This window comes from Staurois parvus, unplaced genomic scaffold (genome assembly GCF_062004578.1).
Source record: "Staurois parvus isolate SC_StPar_1 unplaced genomic scaffold, SC_StPar_1.0 ptg001869l, whole genome shotgun sequence".
NCBI classification, from domain to species: domain Eukaryota; kingdom Metazoa; phylum Chordata; class Amphibia; order Anura; family Ranidae; genus Staurois; species Staurois parvus.
The window spans coordinates 1042864-1067632 of NW_028319665.1; the positions used below are offsets into that span (position 1 = coordinate 1042864).

Sequence of the window (24769 nt, forward strand, 5' to 3'; positions counted from 1 at the left end):
ATGTCTTTGGAACATGTTTGGGGCTGCTTATCCACCATCCGGACTATTCTGCGTTGCAATCTTTCATCAATTTTCCTCATCCGTCCACGACCAGGGAGATTAGCTACAGTGCCATGGGTTGCAAACTTCTTGATAATGTTGCGCACTGTGGACAAAGGCAAATCTAGTTCTCTGGAGATGGACTTGTAACCTTGAGATTGTTGATATTTTGCCACAATTTTGGTTCTCAGGTCCTCAGACAGTTCTCGTCTCCTCTTTCTGTTGTCCATGCTTAGTGTGGCACAGACAGACACACAATGCAAAGGTTAAGTGAACGTCTCTCCTTTTTATCTGCTTTCAGGTGTGATTTCTATATTGCCCACACCTGTTACTTGCCCCAGGTGAGTTTACAGGAGCATCACATGCTTGTAACATTCTTATTTATCCGCAGTTGTGAAAGGGTGCCAATACTTTTGTCCAGCCCATTTTTGGAGGTTTGTGTGACATTATGTCGAATTTGCTTTCTTTCCTCCCTTTTTTTGTTTTGTCCCAATACACACAAAGGGAATAAACATGTGTATAGCAAAACATGTGTTAATGCAATACGTTTCGTGAGAAATACATGATTTCCTGGAGAAATATCAAGGATGCCAACAATTTCGGCCATGACTGTATTTGTATGGATACAAATAGATACAGATGTTCTTCTTTTTCTTTGGTCACGGCTCATGCGCATTTTTTTAATCGGGAAAAAGATCGTCCGATTTGCCCATCATTGCCGTGAAAATCGGCCGTTTTTTTCCCCAACATGAACGATTAAAAAAATGTGTCAAAATCAAGAAAACTGGCCGACCAATTCAGCCACTAATGATCCGAAAATTGGCCGATTATTTCTTTGGACGAATTTTCGGCTGGTTTTCTCCCTGTCTATGGCCTGCATAAGACAGGGGTCCATTAAAGGTCATGTGCGTGGAAAGGCCGGCGGCCCAATACTTTTGGTAATATGGTGTACTTTTGATGTGCTTTTGCCGTGCTGGATAGGTGCCTTCTAGAGCGGCAGAAGTGCATTGGTGTGAGAGGACCCTTAAAACTGATATTTACTACATTTGCACACCACAAACCAAAAACACTTTTTAATTCATTCATCTGCCCTTACCTCAAGCATGCATGCAGGAGGGTGTGCTTAGCTAAGAAAACCCCTCCCCCTCTCCTGAAGACTACTGGGATGTATGACACCATTTGCCTAGGCAAGAAACCAGGAAGCAAATGAAGAAATGTATAAAAAAACCCTTTTCTATATAATTTACTGATGCTAGCAGCACAAGGATTAAAAACAATGTTGATTGAGAGAGTGAAGTTCCATTTAAGCGGAACTATACCCACCAATTTAAGTGTTTCTCAAAACATTTACATTCCGGGCATGCCTTGAATATGAAATGTTAGGCCCCTTTCACACTGCTCTGCTGAAGTTTACCTGCAGCGTGGGTGAAGTGCAGTGTACCCAAGTTCATGTCTGTGCTGGTTGCCTGTACTTTGCATAGACTTCCATTAGATTGGGCAGTTTTGGTGCTTTTTCTGAAAGCACACCCTAAATCCTGCATGGAGGACTTTTTTTTGTTTGTTTTCTTTAAGGCTGAAAAAAACCCCAAAAATCTCTGAAATGAACTGAAATAACATAAAAGATCAATAACTGAAATAATATAGCTAAAAATGTTACCGTATGTATTATGAACTTGTGCTGCTTTCATTTTTTTTCCTTCAGTTCCTGCACAATCCGCTCTGCCTCCTCTAGGCTTAGCTTTTCTTGCCCCAACTGCACATTCGCGACATCACAGGCAGTCAGATTCTTCACGAGCTGCTCTTCAGGGATTTTCAGGTGACCATTGGGTAGATGAAAAGCCAATGTCAAATAGTTCCACACACTATAGGTTCCACCTCCAATATGGCAGCAGGAACCATGATTGGTAAAAACATCACAGAGCCTGTAGCAGTCTTTGTTAAAAGAACCATCTTCAGAAATGATGAGTTTGAGCCTGTCGGAGGTGGACTCTGGTCTCCAGTACAATGTCCCATCCATCCAGTACACAAAGGGCAGAGGATCAGAGCTTCCCTGGACAGTGGGCACCTCTGGGTAGCCATTAAACTTGCCAGTGTCAGGACTATGCACTACGATACAATGAGCGATCTCCAGTTTGAAGAGTGATGTGCACAGAATCCTCAGCTTTGGCTCTTTACCCCCACAGTGCTGATCCTTGTACAGATCCAAAAGATGGGACAATGGAAAGGAAAACTTGAAGTTACCATAAAAAGAAGCAGATGCATTAAAAGCCAAAGAGTTGCCAAATTCTTCACTTAGGTTTTCGCCAGCCAATAAATCATTCACTTTTTTAACATTCTCAGATACCTGTTGGCGGGCTATCTGAAGGTCTTCTGCGGAGATGTCTGCACTCCAGTATGAGAGATCTCTGAATTCAGGTGTTGGTTCAGTTAATGTTGTTTTGAATCCCTCTTCTTGACAAATTCCATACACGGCTTTACTCTCAGTGACATGCTCTATATTATAGACTGGAACTGGCACCTGCATATGCTGAAAATGATGAGATTTCACCTTCTCAAGTGTTTCCAGCATTCTTCTCTCACTGGAAATAAGCTGGAGATTAGTAGTAGACAAGATACTGAAGACATCTTTAATAGATAAAAGCCTTCCAGGTACATAGGAGAACAGCTTATTCCTTGTGGTATAAAATCTCTTTAGATTCGGGTCCTGAATTTTCTCTGCCATGTCTGATGTTTGCCTGTTGTTGGTTCTCTGCCTTTTCTTCTGCCTAATAACAGGTCCCGGGCACCGTAGGGAATTATTTGTAGGAGAGAAAATGCCACACACCCAGATCTAGATCACGAAGCAGAAATAATACGTACTGGATCCTGAAGCTTTGCAACCTTTTGTATCTTGTGCAAGCGATGGACACACCTTGTGATTACAATATTGGAGGAAGAGTCAATAGACTTCTTACTGTGGACAAAGCTATGGGGCAGCACCCATCTCTCATGTATGAGCAGTTTGAGCAAGAAAGTACCGTGATCATTAAAATGGTAATTAATGGGGTGTAAAAGATGTACTGAGGTGAGACTTCTTATCATCTATTTGTGCCAGGAGCATATTTCATCAGCTTTTAATTTATGCCTTGGAGCAGCCAAGAGATGGAGAGCAGATGGCAACTCAAAGTGTATCTAGAGACGGTAATGCAATGCTAGATACAATAACTAAAAGCAAGTCATATACATACAATACACAGGTAGTCACAGACACAATACACAGATATGTTTAACCAGCATTTACACCATTAATTATTCTAAGCATGTGAAAGACCCTCTACCAAATGAACACCTTCCCTGGCACATCATAGCATTCTCCCGGCACTCCAAGAAATAACAGAATCCAACTGCAATATTCTTGCACTGTCAAGACCTCCACTTTTATTATCACACGACACACAGGAGGATATATCTTATAGTCATCACAATCTGCATAATAACACACAACAATAATAATGTGAGCATTACAGCATGAAATAGACACATCTTTTCACAGCATCACAGCATAGAATTATTATGTTACCAAAGCTATGTGAAGACGGGAAGGAACAGACCCCATCGGAAACCGTAATGCACTGGGGTCACGCCTTAAGCGCAACCAATTGATGAGCCCATATAACCTTGGCAAGAGTCCCAGCGTCAGAGCGTCCTCTTTTACATAGGAAGGCTGCTCTCCTTGATCCCCATCAAGCTTCCTGTTTTAAGCCCTTTTTCTGGTGGGTTTCCAAAGTGGGTGGGAGCCACACCCACTCTATGAGAAGCTAGCAGAAAGATTCCCTGAGGATAACAGAGCCACGCCCAGGCACGACACCTAACAAAGGTTATCTAAGAATATTACACTTTTGCTTCAGATCAGCTTCTTATCTACCCTAAACATACTGAAACAAGTCGAGTAGTCGATCCTGAATACGGCAGCCAGACTCATTCACCTTTCCAACCGCTCCGTTTCCGCCACCCCCCTTTGCCAATCCCTCCACTGGCCTCCACTCAGTGTCCTCCATCCCCCTCTGCCAATCCCTCCACTGGCTTCCGATTGCACAATGGACCAAATTCAAAATCCTAACACTGACGTACAAAGCTGTCCACCATACTGCCCCGAACTACATCACTGACCTAATATCCAAGTACCACCCAACACGCACACTCCTCTCCTCACAAGACCACCTTCTCTCTAGTTCCCTGGTCTCCTCCTCCCATGCCCGCCTCCAGGACTTCTCCAGGGTGTCACCCATCCTCTGGAACTCCCTGCCCCAACCTATCAGATTATCACCTACTCTCCTCTCCTTTAGGCGCACCCTGAAAACCCATCTCTTTAGGGAAGCCTACCCCACCCCCTGCTAATTCCCAACCTCCTCCACTCTTCCTACCACTCCATCCCCCACAGCTATCTCCTCCTGTGCCACCATCCCCTCCCTCCTAGATTGTAAGCTCGAAAGAGCAGGGCCCTCGATCCCCTCATGTTTTGCATTGTATTGTTGTTGTTCTGTCACATGTTCTGTCCCCCTTTGTAATGTACAGCGCTGAGCGAACTATTGGCGCTTTATAAATACTGTATAATAATATAAATACTGTATCTTTAATTGCTCAAACAAGTTCTTATGTAATTTAAGCCGTCTAATGTAACATTTCTAGATGTCACAAACACATTCAATCCCACAAACACTTCTTATCTGCTTTACGCAGTCTAATGTCTTGTGACTCTGTTCCTCGGGCCTAGAGAAATGACATCAATGGCTCACGCTCCTGGATTCTAGGGCAACAATGCTTTATTGATAAAAATTACCCAAGAAACAAAGGGTCCAAGGCCAACACATTTCATAGGCATTACAGCAGACAAAATTTTTTTCTAATAGTTTTGGATGGAGTGGGGAAGGAATAGTACCCCTTTTTAGTTTTTTTTTGGAAAGTGATGGAAAACGGAAACAGAGGGGAAATCTTACAACATTTTTGGCATTAGGTACACTTGTGATTTTGTAACCAAGATAGGCAGGTAATAATTATTGCTGACCGCCTCACACAGGAGTCTGCGCTGGATCATGCATCTGATAAGTGATCCAGCTCTTCCAGGTAGGGGGGGCGCATGTGCGCCCCGCCCTGGCTGTGATTGGTTATAGCACAAGTCAATCAGTGTGTCCCAGCTAATAAATGATGGCCGGGATCCACTGATCGGTGAAGAGGATGACAGGACAGCGGTCTGTGACTGTAAACAACACAGAGCTCTGTCCTGACAGTGGGGATGAGCTGGTTTTTATTTTCCTGCAAAGCAAGGATTAAGAAAACAGCATATCCCTTATTAAAATCAGCACACAGTAAATACACCAAGCACTGTTAGTCCTCATGCACACGGGGCGTTTTTACAGCGGCTGTTTATGGCTTTTGGCGTTTTTTTCTACAGCCAGTAAACCCCCCAGCATGTCATCCTATGTGTCCGTGCACACAGAGAGACTGGAATCAATGTTTTTTGGCTGGAAAAAAACCCAGAACTAGCGGGCTTCAAGAGGAGTTTTTAGCTATAAAAATGCTGAAAAATGCGGTAAAATGCTATAAAATGTGGAAAACCAGCATTTTTGCCCTTTTTTTGAGCAAAAAATTTTTTTTTGCTAACAAAAAACGCTAAAAACCACAAATGTGGAAAAATGCTGAAAAACGCAGCTAAACGCTAATGCAAAAATGCTAAAAAACTTGCTAATGCTACCAGTGTTATTAAAACGCCCCCCCCAGTGTTCATGGAGTCTTAGCACACAGTTAATCCTTTGATTTGATGTTAAAGTGTCACTAAACCTCGGACCCCGCATTCACTATATCCGCTCTCCCCGGACCCCGCATTCACTATATCCGCTCTCCCCGGACCCCGCATTCACTATATCCGCTCTCCCCGGACCCCGCATTCACTATATCCGCTCTCCCCGGACCCCGCATTCACTATATCTGCTCTCCCAGGACCCCGCATTCACTATATCCGGTCTCCCCGGACCCTGCATTCACTATATCCGCTCTCCCCGGACCCCGCATTCACTATATCCGCTCTCCCCGGACCCTGCATTCACTATATCCGCTCTCCCCGGACCCCGCATTCACTATATCCGCTCTCCCCGGACCCCGCATTCACTATATCCGCTCTCCCCGGACCCCGCATTCACTATATCTGCTCTCCCAGGACCCCGCATTCACTATATCCGGTCTCCCCGGACCCCGCATTCACTATATCCGCTCTCCCCGGATCCCGCATTCACTATATCCGCTCTCCCCGGACCCTGCATTCACTATATCCGCTCTCCCCGGACCCCGCATTCACTATATCTGCTCTCCCCGGACCCTGTATTCACTATATCCGCTCTCCCCGGACCCCGCATTCACTATATCCGGTCTCCCCGGACCCCGCATTCACTATATCCGCTCTCCCCGGACCCCGCATTCACTATATCCGCTCTCCCCGGACCCCGCATTCACTATATCTGCTCTCCCCGGACCCCGCATTCACTATATCCGCTCTCCCCGGACCCTGCATTCACTATATCCGCTCTCCCCGGACCCTGCATTCACCATATCCGGTCTCCCCGGACCCCGCATTCACTATATCTGCTCTCCCCGGACCCCGCATTCACTATATCCACTCTCCCCGGACCCCGCATTCACTATATCCGGTCTCCCCGGACCCCTCATTCACTATATCCGCTCTCCCCGGACCCCGCATTCACTATATCCGCTCTCCCCGGACCCCGCATTCACTATATCCGCTCTCCCCGGACCCCGCATTCACTATATCCGCTCTCACTTTATACAGGTGAAACTCGAAAAATTAGAATCTGGTGCAAAAGTTCATTTATTTCAGTTCAGCAACTTAAAAGGTGAAACTAATATATGAGACTCATTCCATGCAAAGCAAGATAGTTCAAGCCGTGATTTGTCATCATTGTGATGATTATGGCTTACAGCTCATGAAAACCCCAAATCCACAATCTCAGAAAATGAGAATATTCCATGCAATCAATAAAACACGGATTGTACATAGAACAATATCGCACCTCTGAAAAGTAGAAGCTGCATATGTACTCAGTACTTGGTTTGGGCCCCTTTTGCAGCAATTACTGCTTCAATGCGGCGTGGCATGGAAGCTATCAGCCTGTGGCACTGCTGAGGTGTTATGGAAGACCAGGATGCTTCAATAGCGGCCTTCAGCTCTTCTGCATTGTTCGGTCTCATGTCTCTCATCTTTCTCTTGGCAATGCCCCATAGATTCTCTATGGGATTCAGGTCAGGCGAGTTTGCTGGCCAATCAAGCACAGTAATCCCACGGTCATTGAACCAGGTTTTGGTGCTTTTGGCAGTGTGGGCGGAGCCAAGTCCTGCTGGAAAATGAAGTCAGCATCCCCATAAAGCTCGTCTGTGGAAGGAAGCATGAAGTGCTCCAAAATCTCCTGGTAGACGGCTGCGTTGACCCTGGACTTAATGAAGCACAGTGGACCAACACCAGCAGATGACATGGCTCCCCAAATCACAGAGACTGTGGAAACTTCACACTGGACTTCAAGCATCTTGCAGTGTGTGCCTCTCCATTCTTCCTCCATACTCGGGGTCCTTGTGCCTCTCCATTCTTCCTCCATACTCGGGGTCCTTGGGCCTCTCCATTCTTCCTCCATACTTGGGGTCCTTGGGCCTCTCCATTCTTCCTCCATACTCGGGGTCCTTGTGCCTCTCCATTCTTCCTCCATACTCGGGGTCCTTGGACCTCTCCATTCTTCCTCCATACTCTGGGTCCTTGGGCCTTTCCATTCTTCCTCCATACTCAGGGTCCTTGGGCCTCTCCATTCTTCCTCCATACTCGGGGTCCTTGGACCTCTCCATTCTTCCTCCATACTCTGGGTCCTTGGGCCTTTCCATTCTTCCTCCTTACTCGGGGTCTTTGGGCCTTTCCATTCTTCCTCCATACTCGGGGTCCTTGGGCCTCTCCATTCTTCCTCCATACTCGGGGTCCTTGTGCCTCTCCATTCTTCCTCCATACTCGGGGTCCTTGGGCCTCTCCATTCTTCCTCCATACTCGGGGTCCTTGATTTCCAAATGAGATGCAAAAGTTGCTCTCATCAGAAAAGAGGACTTTAGACCACTGAGCACCAGACCAGGTCTGTTTTTCTTTAGCCCAGGAAAGACGCTTCTGACGTTTGTTGTTCAGGAGCGGCTTGACAAGAGGAATACAACGTTTGAAGCCCATGTCCAGGATCCGTCTGTGTGTGGTGGCTCTTGATGCACTGACTCCAGCCTCAGTCCACTCCTTGTGAAAGTCCCCAACACTTTTGAATGGCCTTTTCCTGACAATCCTCTCCAGGCTGCGGTCATCCCTGCTGCTTGTGCACCTTTTTCTTCCACACTTTTCCCTCCCACATAACTTTCTATTAATGTGCTTTGATACAGCACTTTGGGAACATCCAACTTCTTTTGCAATTCCCTTTTGAGGCTTTCCCTCCTTATGGAGGGTGTCAGTGATGGTGTCAGGTCAGCAGTCTTTCCCATGATTGTGATTCCTACTGAACCAGACTGAGAGACCATTTATAGGCTCAGGAACCCTTTGCAGGTGTTATGGCTGAATCAGCTGATTAGAGTGGGACACTTTGAGCCGAGAATATTCCACCTTTTCACAATAATCTCATTTTCTGAGATTGTGGATTTGGGGTTTTCATGAGCTGTAAGCCATAATCATCACAATGATGACAAATCACGGCTGGAACTATCTTGCTTTGCATGGAATGAGTCTCATATATTAGTTTCACATTTTAAGTTGCTGCACTGAAATAAATGAATGAATGCACCATATTCTAATTTTTTGAGTTTCACCTGTATATGTTAATTGGACATTATGTGAGAGTTTTTCATTTTGCCATATGTATGGTAATTTTTTATATTGGTTCATCATTTATTTATTTAAGTATGGCACTAAACACAATTTGAATGTCTTTTCCTTTTTATTATGAGGGATCACGGTTTATTTACTGATCACAATATAGTCCCTGTTATAGGGACAAAGGGGTGATTTGTATTCACTGAGTGTTGCCACGGGTGATTCCTGTGCGTTTCACAAGTTTTGCACTTCGTTGGATCCAATTGGGGATCAGAGCGCTGTGTGTTTATTATCATTATATGTTGATTTGACATTTATTATTATTTATTATTAGCGCTTCATCATTTAAATATTTCTTGTTTTTTCACCTATTGGGTCAGGTTGGGTGATAGCGGCTAAAATTAGGTACATCCATATAAGTGCAGGAGGATTTTTCTTTTTAGCTGCATGGGGGGATGCGGTGCTTTGCTGCACTTGCCCCTGTAGTGTTTTTGTGGACTGACCTGAACCACAATAACATGCTGTAGTGCTGAAAAAGGGTTCTGGTTCTGGGGCTCTCCCACTCTTCCCAGGGCCACAACAAATGTGTTCAAGATGGCGAGTGGGAGGAGCTTGGCAAACATCCAGGAAGCAGGGACCTCGCATTGCTGGAGGAGGGCACATTAGGAGGAAAGTCTTCCATATGCTTTGTCTCAGGGCTGCATATGCTGAAAATGATGATCTTTCACCCTCTTAAGTGCTTCTTTTATATTTTTCTCATGATCTCTGAGCCGAGTAGCAGTCAATTTGGTGGAAATATTCTCAATAGACAAAAACTGCCTGAGTACAAAAGAGCAATCTTTTTATTTTGAGCTCTGGCCAGGGGCGGACTGACAACTCATGGGGCCCTCGGGCAATAGGGGATCATGGGGCCCCTATGTCTTTGCTCAAACTCAAAAAGGCCTATGAAAAAGGTACCAGGGGCATCTTATGAGGCCCCCTACTGACCCCGGGCCCTCGGGCAGTGCCCGAGTTTCCAAATGGTCAGTCCGCCCCTGGCTCTGGCCTGTCTACAGCTCTAAATTCTCAATGTTCATAGAAACTGGTGCCTCTGCCATAGCTGGTGACTCCACACTCCAGAGAAGGGGCGGACTGACCATTTGGAAACTCGGGCACTGCCCGAGGGCCCGGGGTCAGTAGTACTAACTTGCAGGCTCACATACTCCATCCATAGAAATCAGTAAAGACAAAATGGGGACAAAAAGCTGAAACCAGCTACCTGTACCCTTTTCAGAAGAAATGGGTTTCCCAGTTGCAACACCAGCCTCAGTTATTCTCTTGATGCTTTCCCAGGTTCTCCATAAATTCCTTGCCCTCAGGATCTCTGGTACTCCATCCAGTGGCGGACTGACCATTTGGAAACTCAGGCACTGCCTGAGGGCCCGGGGTCAGTAGGGGGCCCCATGAGATGCCCCTGGTACCTTTTTCATAGGCTTTTTTTAGTTTGGGCAAGGACACAGGGGCCCCATGATCCCCTATTGCCCGGGGGCCCCATGAGTTGTCGGTCCGCCCCTGCTCCAGAGTCTGTTCCTTGTCCTTCCTTTCTTTAGAGTGTTAGAGCTGTAGGCAGTGCGATGGAATATAAATGACAATAGGAAGGCCAACCCTACACCCAGGTATCCACAACAGCAGAACAGGTTTCCACAACACAAACACAACTGAAAGTAAGATAACATACTTCAGAGCTTCTCCAGAAGATAATGAGTGTCTACCATTGGAGGAAATATATCCCATGACTCACTTAACCCCTCGCTCTCCAGAGGATTTACCCCCGGTCCTGACCAGGCCATCTTTTGCTTTACGGCACTGCTCTGGTTTAACTGCCAATTGCGCGGTCATTCAATATACTGTACATAAATGAAATGTATGTCCTTTTTTTCCCCACACAAATAGAGCTTTCTTTTGGTGGTACTTAACCTCCCTGGCGGTATGATTCTTTCCGAAGTTTTGTGCTGAAAGCGGTACATTTTTTTGCATGGAAATATGTAGTTTTTTATTGTAGGCTGTAATTTTTAGGAATAACTCACTGAAATCTGTCTGAACAAGAGTCTAGTAAACATCTCGGGGAGGATAAAATTTGAAACACGAAATCTTAAATTATAATTTAGTAAATAATCATAAAAAATAATAATATAATAATAATAAATTTGATTCAATAATATAATCAAACCAAAAACACTGAAATGTGAAATACAGAGGCAAATTCGTACATCGCTGAGCAAAGTCACAAAATCGTTTTCAGTGTCTGATGAGGAATTTCCCCCACGAATCATTATCACTCAATTCTGCAAGTGGTTCTGATTTACTATCGCTGGTATAAAACCGCTTTTGACCTAAAGGGACGCTTTTTGGAAGCCATGGACTTTTCTAAGTTTCCAGGCAGAAAGAACATTCAAAATGCAGGCAGGGCGCCGGACAAAGCACTCGGGACAAAATGTCTGTGAAATGCATTGAAACAGCAATGACAGCAAAAATTATATTTTTTAAAAATTTCAAATTTCCCGCCGGTTCCGGCGCCCGTACGTCCTGACGTCACAGGGACTGGAACACGGAAGCCGGATGCCGGCATCCGCCGGAGGAGATGGCCGGGGACGCTGCAGGGGACACATCGCAAGAGCGAAGGACAAGGTAAGTGCTGCAGCGACCCCCAGAGCAACGCCGCATGGTAAGCCCGAGTGTAGCTCGGGGGGTTACCGCTCTTGGTATAGAAATTTTACCCCGAGCTACACTCGGGAAAACCGCTAAGGAGGTTAATCACCTCTGGGGGTTTTTTTCTGCGCTATAAACAAAAAAAAGACAGAAAATTTAGAAAAAAACTATATTTTCTCATTTCTGTCATAAAAAATATCCAATAAACTCAAATTTTGTCATAAATTTAGGCCAAAATGTAGATTGTAAGCTCTAATGAGCCGGGAAATCTTTTTCCTCTTGTACCAAATCGTATTGTAACTGTAATGTCTGCCTTCATTTTGTACAGCGCTGCGCAGACTGTCATAAATCCTGTATAGTAATAATATAATCATTTTGCTACAGTGTATGTCTTTGGTTAAAAAAATCCCAATAGGCGTATATTAATTGGTTTAATTGGTTTATGTGAACGTTATAGCGTCTACAAATGGCGGTATAGATACTGGAATTTATGCCATTTTTTGCTATACGGCGCTGCGCTAGTTTAATTGACAATTGCGCGGTCATGCAATACTGTACATAAATTAAATGTATGTTCTTTTTTTCCACACAAATGGAGCTTTCTTTTGGTGGTACTTGATCACCTCTAGGGTTTTTTTTGCAGTATAAACAAAAAAAGACCCAAAATTTTGAAAAAAAAACAATATTTTCTCATTCCTGTCATAACAAATATGCAATAAACTAAAATTTGGGCATAAATATAAGCCAAAATGTATTTTTCTACATGTCATTGGTAAAAAAAAAAATCCCAATAACTGCATATTAATTGGTTTTTGTGAAAGTTATAGCGTCTACAAACTATGGGAGAGATAATGGAATTTACAGCTTTTACTTTCTGACTGCCCATCACATTTCTTGAGGTGCTAAAATACCAGGATAGTACAAACACCCCCAAATGACCCCTTTTCGGAAAGTAGACACCCTAAGCTATCTGCTGAGAGGCATAGTGAGTCCATGAAAGATTTATTTTTTTCCACAAGTTTTTAGAAATTGACAAAAACATTTTTTTTGTTACACAAAGTTGTCTTTTAAATGATTTATTTCTCACACAAGCCATGGGTATATGTGGAATTACACCCCAAAATACATTCTGCTACTTCTATCGAGAATGGGGATACAACATGTGTGAGACTTTTTGGGAGCCTAGCCACATACAGGAACCTGAAGTCCAATGACCACTTTGAAAGCCTGAAGGTGCGTAACTTCCTCATTTCACTTCCTCAATACCTATAACAGTTTTGGAGGCCTTGAAATGCCAGGATAGCACCAACCCCCCCCCCCCCCCAAATGACCCCTTTTTGGAAAGTAGACACCCCAAGGAATTTAATAAGAGGCATGGTGAGTATTTTGCAGATCTCATTTTTTCTCACAAGGTTTTAAGAAAGAAAAAAAGAAAAGAATAAATATGTTTTTGTTTTCTTTCTTCATTTTCCAAAAACTTGTGGCAACAAATGAGATCCGAAAAATACTCACCATGCATCTTATAAAATTCCTTGGGGTGTCTGCTTTCCAAAAAGGGGGGGGGGTAGTGCTATCCTGTAATTTCAGGGCCTCCAAAACTGTGATAGGTAGTCATGAAGTGTAATGAGGAAATAAAGCCCTTTAAAAGTCTGAAGGTGCTTATTGGATTTTGGGGTCCTGTACTTGGCTAGACTGCCAAAAAGTCTCTCACATGTGGTACCCCCATACTCGGGAGAAGTAGCACAATATAATTCCACATATACCCATGGTATGTGTGAGCAATAAATCATTTAAGTGACAACTTTGTGTAAAAAAAAAAAATTATTTTGTCATTTTCTAAAAACTTGAAAAATAAATCTTCCATGGACTCAACATGCTCTCAGCAGATAGCTTGGTGTGTCTACTTTCCAAAAAGGGGTCATTTGGGGGGGGACATTTTATGCCCAGAATTAGAAGTTTATGCCACACTTCACCCACTCTTCTATCCACCAAGCCTTTTCTGACACTTTTTGTTCACATGAAAAAAGCAGTATTTTTTTGCTTGGAAATTACTTTGAACCCCCAAACATTATATATATTTTTTAAGCAGTCACCCTACTGAGTAAAATGATGGATGCTGCAATTTTTTATTTCACATAATACCCGTGCAGCAATTTTTCAAATGCAATTTTTTTTTTTAAAATACACTTTTTTACTTTTAATGCACAAAAACATAATATATTGGCCAATTGTTTGGTAAATTATAAAATATGGTATGTTCAGTAAATAGATGCCAAACATGACAAGCTGTAAAAATGCACACGCCCTGTGCATCTGCGACAAACTACATACATTTTTAATATCCATAGGCGACACTTTAAAAGCCTTTACAGGCTACCATTTTAGATTTACAGAGGAGGTCTAATGCTAGAATTACTGCCTTTGAATGCATGGTGCAACTGCTGTTTATGTACTGGCACGGGGTCAAAGCTTGAGCACACGGGTGCTTTTTTTTTCTATTACTTTGTTTTTTTTAATTATTTTTACATTGTAGCTTTCATTTTTTTTATCACTTTTATTGTTATCACAGGGAATGTAAATATCCCCAGTGACTGCAATGGGCACTGACATATATTCTTTTTTGAGAAATCTGGGGTCTATCAGACTCTGGATCTCTCCTCTGCCCTTACATTATCTCATGTCACCAAGATCGGTGATCAGATGCTTTCCCAATTTACAAATGGCGCTGTTTATATCCTGCAAAACTGAAGTGATAAAATTCTCGTGGCTTCTGACTTCTTAGACTATAGAGATGATTGGCACCATTCTGGTCTCCTATCAGCTCTATGGTCAGCTGGCAGAAACACCGGCTGCATTCTCAGGTTGCCCCGATGGCACGGGACTGCCCGAGAAGGCCGTGGAAGGCAGCGGGGGAGGGGGCATCATCTCCAGCTGCTTAGAAAAGCAAATCTGCAGCTAATTAGCCACTAGGATTGCTTTTACATGAGAGCCAATCGCCGGCTGAAAAAAACGATACCAGGGTGATGCCTGCAGCTGCAGCAGATGGACCGCGGCGTTCCCATGACCGGAAGTGACGACGTCTCGAAGCGTGTGAACCAGCTGCGGGGGTCCTTTTTCAAGCTTGCCCTACATTCTAATGTGCACAATTTATACTCTGTCGGGCGGTGTGTCTACTGGACAGCATGCAAATACACAGACTGAAAGGTGGACCGGTAGAATGAATGAAATAAATATACGGCACAGACATCTAGTGGATGATAATTAAAATTGCACTATGCTCACTGATATATTTTCTCTAGGATCTTATGATTTCCCCCTTGGTATTTCTACCTTACTATGGGAAAAAAAAACATGTAAACAAGTACATGCATATAAAATATATAAATAATATATATAAAAGGGGTACAGGGATAGAGTCAATGGTAAGCTGATCCTTGATTTTATAGGCACAAAAAAACACCTTTTGGAGATTTTTTTTTAAATGGTTGGTAATTACTATTAATAGATTATTAGGAATGCATTCCAGATTAACCATCCCACATGGAAGAAAAATATATTTTAAATATATTTTTTAAATATCCTTCTGAAATATATATATATCTCCTTCATATATAGATATATAGATAGATAGACTGCATGCTGAAATGTGTTTTTATATATCACAAAATATATGAAAAATATTTTTAAAAATACATTTTCAAATGTACTGCATGTCTTTAAAAATACATTTAATCTACATGCTCAGAATGCATTTACAACAAATATATATGTTAAATTTACCTTTTTATATGTTAAAATAAATCTGAAGAACATATTTAAAAAAAATATTTAAAAAATAGTTTTCATATATTTTGTAAGATATAAAAAAATATTATATATATATATTGAATATGGCCCAAATTGTAGTATCTCAAATATATGTAAATATATTTGGGAAGAATATTTTTTAAATATTTTTAAAATATATTTTTCTTCCATGTGGGATGTCTTGTTGCTGGGAAAACAAGCAACAAGAAAACAATACTCAGAGTTGACTTTTTATCATAAACAACAAAGATAAATATAGGATATATAGCAATCAAGTTGTAAGTATCTGGACAAGGTGATATATATTACGTACTATCTTTTTAGTTAGGATGTAAAAAGATATATGTATGAAATATATGTGTATACAGTGAGGAACAGAAGTATTTGAACCCCCTGCGATTCTGCAAGTTCTCCCACTTCTCCATCATGGAGGGTCTGACATTCACATTGCAGGACATTCCCACTCTGAGGACAGAATTCAGGAGATCACATTGTATGATTTGTATAGAATGTATTTGTCTTGCACGGCTGAACAGAAGTATTTGAACCCCTGAGAAGATCCGTGTTAATATTTGGTACAGAAGCCTTTGTCTGCAATTACAGAGGTCAGACGTTTCCTGCAGTTCCTGACCAGATTTGCACTGCAACAGGGATTTTGGCCGACTCCTCCACACCGATCTCCTCTAGATCTGTCAGGCTTCGGGGCTGTCGCTGAGCAACACGGAGTTTCAGCTCCCTCCAAAGATGTTCTATTGGATTTAGGTCTGGAGACTGGCTAGGCCACTCCAGAACCTTGATATGCTTCTTACGGAGCCACTCCTTGGTTCTCCTGGCTGTGTGCTTCAGGTCGTTGTCATGTTGGAAGACCCAGCCACGACCCATCTTCAGTGCTCTGACTGAGGGAAGGAGGTTGTTGCTGAAAATCTCACAATAAATGGCCCCATTCATCCTCTCCTTAATACAGTGCAGTCCTCCTGTCCCCTTCGCAAAAAAGCACCCCCAAAGCATGATGTTACCACCCCCATGCTTCACAGTAGGGATGGTGTTCTTGGGATGCAACTCATCCTTCTTTTTCCTCCAAACCCAACGAGTTCTACTTTGGTCTCCTCTGACCACATGACTTTCTTCCATGCCTCCTCTGGATCATCCAGAGGGTCATTGGCAAACTTCAGACGGACCTGGACATGTGATGACTTGAGCAGGGGAACCTTCCGTGCAATGCTTGATTTGAAACCATGACGGCGTAGTGTTCTACCGACAGTGACCTTTGAAACTGTGGTCCCAGCTCTCTTCATGTCATTGACCAGCTCCTCCCTTGTAGTTCTGGGCTGTTTCCTCACCTTTCTTATCATCAGTGATACCCCACAAGGTGAGATCTTGCATGGAGCCCCAGTCCCAGGGAGACTGACAGTCATCTTTAGCCTCTTCCATTTTCTAACAATTGCTCCAACAGTTGATCTATTTTCACCAAGCTGCTTGGCAATTGCCCCGTAGCCCTTTCCAGCCTTGTGGAGATCCACAATTTTGTCTCTGGTGTCTTTTGACAGCTCTTTGGTCTTGCCCATGGTAGTAGTTGGCATCTGACTGACTGTGGGGTGGACAGGTGTCTTTAAAGAGCTCAGACAGGTGCTACTAAGTTAGATGAATGAGTGGAGTAGAGGTGGACTTTTTAAAGGCACAGTAACAGGTCTTTGAGAGCCAGAATTCTTGCTGTTTCTCAGGTGTTCAAATACTTCTGTTCAGCAGTGCGAGACAAATACATTCTTTACAAATCATACAATGTGATCTCCTGAATTCTGTCTCTCAGAGTGGGAATCCCCTACAATGTGAATGTCAGACCCTCCATGATGGAGAAGTGGTAGAACTTGCAAAATCGCAGGGGGTTCAAATACTTTTGTTCCTCATTGTACCTGTCCCTCGATCCTGCGGTGTGTCCCCTGCAGCCCGTTTCACCGGCCGTCCTGTATTCCAGGAGGCCGGCATCTTCAGTGTGGGCACCCGGCTGTGATAGATTGCGGCTTCACAGCTGGGTGCCCACTGCGCATGTGTGAGTAGCGCTGCGCTTCATGTATGGTCCTGTAGTTTTCTGGGACCTGTCATGTGTCCCAAAAGACTACAGGGAGGGAGGACACCTTCCGTTTCCGATCGCCTAGGGCGACTGGACCGGAAGTGGGAGTGGGTACCTGTCAAATTCAGGTACCCGCTCCCCCCCCACCCCCCAAAGGTGCCAATCCTTAATGGGGAGCAGGGGAGCAGTCCTTCAAGGGGAACTTCCCCTTTTGGGTGGAGCTTCGCTTTAATTGATGATAAGAGGTCCCTTGAGTTACTTTTTAGAGTGTGCCAGTAAACCTGTTACTTGTCCACTTCCTGTAATAGGGTGACAACACTTTTTGTTCCTCAGTAAAAGTGCACATCAGAGTTGCCCCCCCTGGGACCAGTGCAGTCTTTGATGGATAGGTTCTTTTAAAAGGGACTTCAAGAAAGAGACAATCAAATTAAAGCCCAACTACAGCTATGTTTTATAGCTGAACTTTGTGAAGAAGACAAAATCTTCCCTTGTTGTGTCCCCCTCCCCGCACCATAAGGGTTACTAGGTCATTTAGTCTAGGGGTGTATGACTTATCGTATTCCTGGCTCTGGTAGGGTCCCTTAATCCATGTGACCGGTTCCCCGCAGCTCCCCCCCTGGAGAAAAATATGAAGGCATGTCACATAAATGAACATGAATTCATCTACTAAATACACTTTTATTGCTCTTTGATTGCCATCCTTCTCTCCTATAGATAACATGGTGGCACCATGTCTGACAAATGACATCTGGGCACTCTGGAAAACTTGTATGAAGCTGATAAATGACAGCTACCCAGCCCTCTGCTTCCCTCCTGATAATGTCTATGGGCAGCACTGAGCACCAATCCCATGTCAGTGTCAGGCGGCAGGCAGGGCTCCCTATACAGCTTTATATGGCTCAGCTGGTGTGTAGGGGAGGGGCGAGCGGAGAGTGACCCCCCATAGGAGAGCATATCACATGGCGGAGGATTGTGGGTAGAAGACACACAGGATTCTGGGAGACACAGGCTCAGTATGATCTAGAAGGAGAAGAGACTGCAACCAACAGACACCGATAGAGGTACAATGTTATTTATTATTATATCCTGTGCTGTATATTATAGGATTACTGCATCCTGCAGATTGTACATTGCAAACACCAGAGATGAATCTACTACATTGTATGAGTATTATTATATCCTGATGCATCCTGCATAATGTACATTACAACACACCAGAGAAGGAAACTGTTACATTGTATGAGTATTATTATATCCTGATGCATCCTGCAGATTGTACATAGCAAACACCAGAGAAGGAAACTGTTACATTGTATGAGTATTATTATATCCTGATGCATTCTGCATATTGTACACACCAAACACCAGAGAAGGAAACTGTTACATTGTATGAGTATTATTATATCCTGATGCATTCTGCATATTGTACACACCAAACACCAGAGAAGGAAACTGTTACATTGTATGAGTATTATTATATCCTGATGCATCCTGCATAATGTACACACCAAACACCAGAGAAGGAAACTGTTACATTGTATGAGTATTATTATATCCTGATGCATTCTGCATATTGTACACACCAAACACCAGAGAAGGAAACTGTTACATTGTATGAGTATTATTATATCCTGATGCATCCTGCATAATGTACACACCAAACACCAGAGAAGGAAACTGTTACATTGTATGAGTATTATTATATCCTGATGCATTCTGCATAATGTACACACCAAACACCAGAGACAGAAATTGTTACATTGTATGAGTATTATTATATCCTGATGCATTCTGCATAATGTACACACCAAACACCAGAGACTGAATCTGTTACATTGTATGAGTATTAGTATATCCTGATGCAGCCTGCATAATGTACATTCCAAACACCAGAGAAGGAAACTGTTACATTGTATGAGTATTATTATATCTTGATGCAGCCTGCAGATTGTACATTACAACACACCAGAGAAGGAAACTGTTACATTGCATCATTATTATTATGATATCCTGCATTATTGAATATATGATTCCTGCATCCTGAGTCATATATTCCAATAGCAGAGACAGTGATCTGTCACGTAGAATTATTATTACATCCTGTACTATATATTGTATTACTACAGCTACCTGTGTCTTGTATATTCCAAACACAGGAGACTGTAATTGTTACATTGTTTATTATTATACCCTGTACTAAATATTGTATTATATGATTACTGCACCCTGTGTATTGTACATTGAAAACACTCGAGACTGTATATTCCTTGCATTATATAGTACAGGATTCAATAATAATTATACAACATGATAGATTACGGTCTCTGGTGTTTTGGAATGTACAAGTCACAGGATGCAGTAATCATATATATAGTATAGGATATAATAATAATACAATGTAATAATTATAGTCTCCAGTGTTTGTACTATAATACACAGGATGCAGTAATCATATAATAATATTACAGGATTTAATATGTATACAGTGTAACATTTTATGCAGCAGAAAATAATAATATTTTCTGCTGCAGCCTGTAAATTGTAAATACCAAACACTGCAGACTAAATGTGTTACAATGTGATAATAATAATAATAATAAGAATAATAATAACACATTGTAACACATTCAGTCTCCAGTGCTTGGTATGTACAATATACAGGATGCAGCAGAAAATTATAATATTAACATATTCAGTCTCCAGTGTTTGGTATTTACAATATACCGGATGCAGCGGAAACAAATTATGATTAATAATATTAATAATAACAACACATTGTAACACATTCAGTCTCCAGTGTTTGGTGTGTACAATATACAGGATGCAGCAGAAAATATTTTTATTATTATTATTAATTTTATGATTTTCTGCTGCTTCCTGTATATTGTACACACCAAACACTGGAGACTGAATATGTTTATTATTTTTATTATTATTTTCTGCTGCATCCTGTATATTGTACACACCAAACACTGCAGACTGAATGTGTTACAATGTGATAATAATAATAATAATAATAACAACAACACATTGTAACACATTCAGTCTGCAGTGTTTGGTGTGTACAATATACAGGATGCAGCAGAAAATAATAATAAAAATAATAAACATATTCAGTCTCCAGTGTTTGGTATTTACAATTAGAGATGAGCGAATCGAAGTATCCGAAGTGGAATTCGAGTCGAATATCGGAAAAATTTCGATTCGTGCCGAATCCGAAAAATAGCCTAATTCGGACGCGCGAATCGAAATTTTTCAGAAAATGGCGGCTGACATGTGCGGCGACGGAGCGGGGATGTCTGGGAAGGCGCGCAGACAAGGCGCGCTGACCCATAATGCATTCCTCAACTACATGTGATTGCATCAGCCAATCAGCAGCCAGCCAGCCAGCACTGTGTAATGGTCGAGCTATAAATAGCGGCCATTTTGGAATTCTTCATTTGCCTGCAGTCATTGAACAGAGGCAGACCGCTCTGTACTAGGGACAGGGACAGAGTTAGGGCCACAGAAACGATAATTGGGGACAGAGAAAAGTTACTTAGGGACAGAGAACCATTACTCAGGGACACAGACTTGTTAATGAGGGCCACAGAATCGTTATTTAGGGACAAAGAAACGCTAGTTAGGGCCACAGAATTCATACTCAGGGACAGACAGAATTGTTACTGAGTGCCAGAGAATTGTTACTTAGGGCCACAGAAACGTTATTAGGGCCACAGAATTTTTACTCAGGGACAGACAGAATTGTTACTGAGTGCCAGAGAATTGTTACTGTCAGGGCAGGAGCTGAGGAACGGACAGGCAGGCCTAACAATGTAACGCACTGGCTGACGACAACCACCACCCACAGACCAAAGTCCCTCAGGGCGCGGAGTCTAAGTCCCAGGCTGCCCTTCACCAGGGCCCCTGATGGTGGGGATGGACTTGACGCAGCCAGGAACCAGGTTGCGGCCCCCGAGACACCTCAGCTGCGGTAATGGCCGCCGCCAATGGCGTGTAGCTGGTGGAAGAGACAAAAGAGTAGTCAGACAAGCCGGGGTCAACAACAACAGAACAGAACAGTACAGGACAGCAGACAAGAATCACAGGTCACGAGCCGGGTTCAGCAACAGAGGGTCAGATCAAAGGAGAATACAAAGAATAGTCAAGACAAGCCGAATCAGATACCAGGAGCGTCACGAGAGTCAGAACAGAGTAACAGCAACACAGAGACACAAGACACAAGTGCAAAGAGCATGTGCGGGCCACAGGCTTATATGTCATCAGCCACACCCCTCTGGAGGATGGACCACAGAAACCTGAAGGCATAAAAGGGCTCCCATCATGCACAGCAGAATCCAAGATGGACGCCAGCACATGAAGTAACATAACCTCAGGGAAAAGGTAGGACCTTGACAGTTACTCAGGGACAGACAGAATTGTTACTGAGTGCCAGAGAATTGTTACTCAGGGACAGACAGAATTGTTACTGAGTGCCAGAGAATTGTTACTTAGGGCCACAGAAACTTTACTTAGGGCCACAGAATTTTTACTCAGGGACAGACAGAATTGTTACTGAGTGCCAGAGAATTGTTACTCAGGGACAGACAGAATTGTTACTGAGTGCCAGAGAATTGTTACTCAGGGACAGACAGAATTGTTACGGAGTGCCAGAGAATTGTTACTCAGGGACAGACAGAATTGTTACTGAGTGCCAGAGAATTGTTACTTAGGGCCACAGAAACTTTAATTAGGGCCACAGAATTTTTACTCAGGGACAGACAGAATTGTTACTGAGTGCCAGAGAATTGTTACTCAGGGACAGACAGAATTGTTACTGAGTGCCAGAGAATTGTTACTTAGGGCCACAGAAACTTTACTTAGGGCCACAGAATTGTTACTCGCACAGACACAGAATTGTTACTCGCACAGACACAGAACTGTTACTGAGGGCCACAGAAGTGTTACTTAGGGCCACAGAATTGTTACTCGCACAGACACAGAATTGTTACTCAGGGCCACAGAACTGTTACTTAGGGACAAAGAAACGCTAGTTAGGGCCACAGAATTCATACTCAGGGACAGACAGAATTGTTACGGAGTGCCAGAGAATTGTTACTCAGGGCCACAGAAACTTTAATTAGGGCCACAGAATTTTTACTCAGGGACAGACAGAATTGTTACTGAGTGCCAGAGAATTGTTACTCAGGGACAGACAGAATTGTTACTGAGTGCCAGAGAATTGTTACTTAGGGCCACAGAAACTTTACTTAGGGCCACAGAATTTTTACTCAGGGACAGACAGAATTGTTACTGAGTGCCAGAGAATTGTTACTCAGGGACAGACAGAATTGTTACTGAGTGCCAGAGAATTGTTACTCAGGGCCCCAGAAACTTTACTTAGGGCCACAGAATTTTTACTCAGGGACAGACAGAATTGTTACTGAGTGCCAGAGAATTGTTACTTAGGGCCACAGAAACTTTACTTAGGGCCACAGAATTGTTACTCGCACAGACACAGAATTGTTACTCGCACAGACACAGAATTGTTACTGAAGGCCACAGAACTGTTACTTAGGGCCACAGAATTGTTACTCGCACAGACACAGAATTGTTACTCGCACAGACACAGAACTGTTACTGAGGGCCACAGAACTGTTACTTAGGGCCACAGAATTGTTACTCGCACAGACACAGAATTGTTACTCAGGGCCACAGAACTGTTACTTAGGGACAAAGAAACGCTAGTTAGGGCCACAGAATTCATACTCAGGGACAGACAGAATTGTTACGGAGTGCCAGAGAATTGTTACTCAGGGCCACAGAAACTTTAATTAAGGCCACAGAATTTTTACTCAGGGACAGACAGAATTGTTACTGAGTGCCAGAGAATTGTTACTCAGGGACAGACAGAATTGTTACTGAGTGCCAGAGAATTGTTACTTAGGGCCACAGAAACTTTAATTAGGGCCACAGAATTTTTACTCAGGGACAGACAGAATTGTTACTGAGTGCCAGAGAATTGTTACTCAGGGACAGACAGAATTGTTACTGAGTGCCAGAGAATTGTTACTTAGGGCCACAGAAACTTTACTTAGGGCCACAGAATTGTTACTCGCACAGACACAGAATTGTTACTCGCACAGACACAGAACTGTTACTGAGGGCCACAGAACTGTTACTTAGGGCCACAGAATTGTTACTCGCACAGACACAGAATTGTTACTCAGGGCCACAGAACTGTTACTTAGGGACAAAGAAACGCTAGTTAGGGCCACAGAATTCATACTCAGGGACAGACAGAATTGTTACGGAGTGCCAGAGAATTGTTACTCAGGGCCACAGAAACTTTAATTAGGGCCACAGAATTTTTACTCAGGGACAGACAGAATTGTTACTGAGTGCCAGAGAATTGTTACTCAGGGACAGACAGAATTGTTACTGAGTGCCAGAGAATTGTTACTTAGGGCCACAGAAACTTTACTTAGGGCCACAGAATTTTTACTCAGGGACAGACAGAATTGTTACTGAGTGCCAGAGAATTGTTACTCAGGGACAGACAGAATTGTTACTGAGTGCCAGAGAATTGTTACTCAGGGCCCCAGAAACTTTACTTAGGGCCACAGAATTTTTACTCAGGGACAGACAGAATTGTTACTGAGTGCCAGAGAATTGTTACTCAGGGACAGACAGAATTGTTACTGAGTGCCAGAGAATTGTTACTTAGGGCCACAGAAACTTTACTTAGGGCCACAGAATTGTTACTCGCACAGACACAGAATTGTTACTCGCACAGACACAGAATTGTTACTGAAGGCCACAGAACTGTTACTTAGGGACAAAGAAACGCTAGTTAGGGCCACAGAATTCATACTCAGGGACAGACAGAATTGTTACGGAGTGCCAGAGAATTGTTACTCAGGGCCACAGAAACTTTAATTAGGGCCACAGAATTTTTACTCAGGGACAGACAGAATTGTTACTGAGTGCCAGAGAATTGTTACTCAGGGACAGACAGAATTGTTACTGAGTGCCAGAGAATTGTTACTTAGGGCCACAGAAACTTTACTTAGGGCCACAGAATTTTTACTCAGGGACAGACAGAATTGTTACTGAGTGCCAGAGAATTGTTACTCAGGGACAGACAGAATTGTTACTGAGTGCCAGAGAATTGTTACTCAGGGCCCCAGAAACTTTACTTAGGGCCACAGAATTTTTACTCAGGGACAGACAGAATTGTTACTGAGTGCCAGAGAATTGTTACTCAGGGACAGACAGAATTGTTACTGAGTGCCAGAGAATTGTTACTTAGGGCCACA

General features: G+C 43.0%; 1 protein-coding gene across 1 annotated transcript; it reads right to left on the reverse strand.

Moving 5' to 3' along the window:
* Positions 1-1723: 1723 nt before the first annotated feature.
* Positions 1724-2761, reverse strand: LOC149433992 (uncharacterized). The gene has a single exon (XM_089664255.1). The coding sequence runs from the start codon at positions 2759-2761 to the stop codon at positions 1724-1726; it is 1038 nt and encodes a 345-aa protein (XP_089520381.1).
* Positions 2762-24769: the final 22008 nt, after the last annotated feature.

Excerpts from the sequence above, each read along its gene's own strand:
- LOC149433992 (XM_089664255.1), bottom strand. The coding sequence starts at position 2,761 with ATGGCAGAGAAAATTCAGGACCCGAATCTAAAGAGATTTTATACCACA.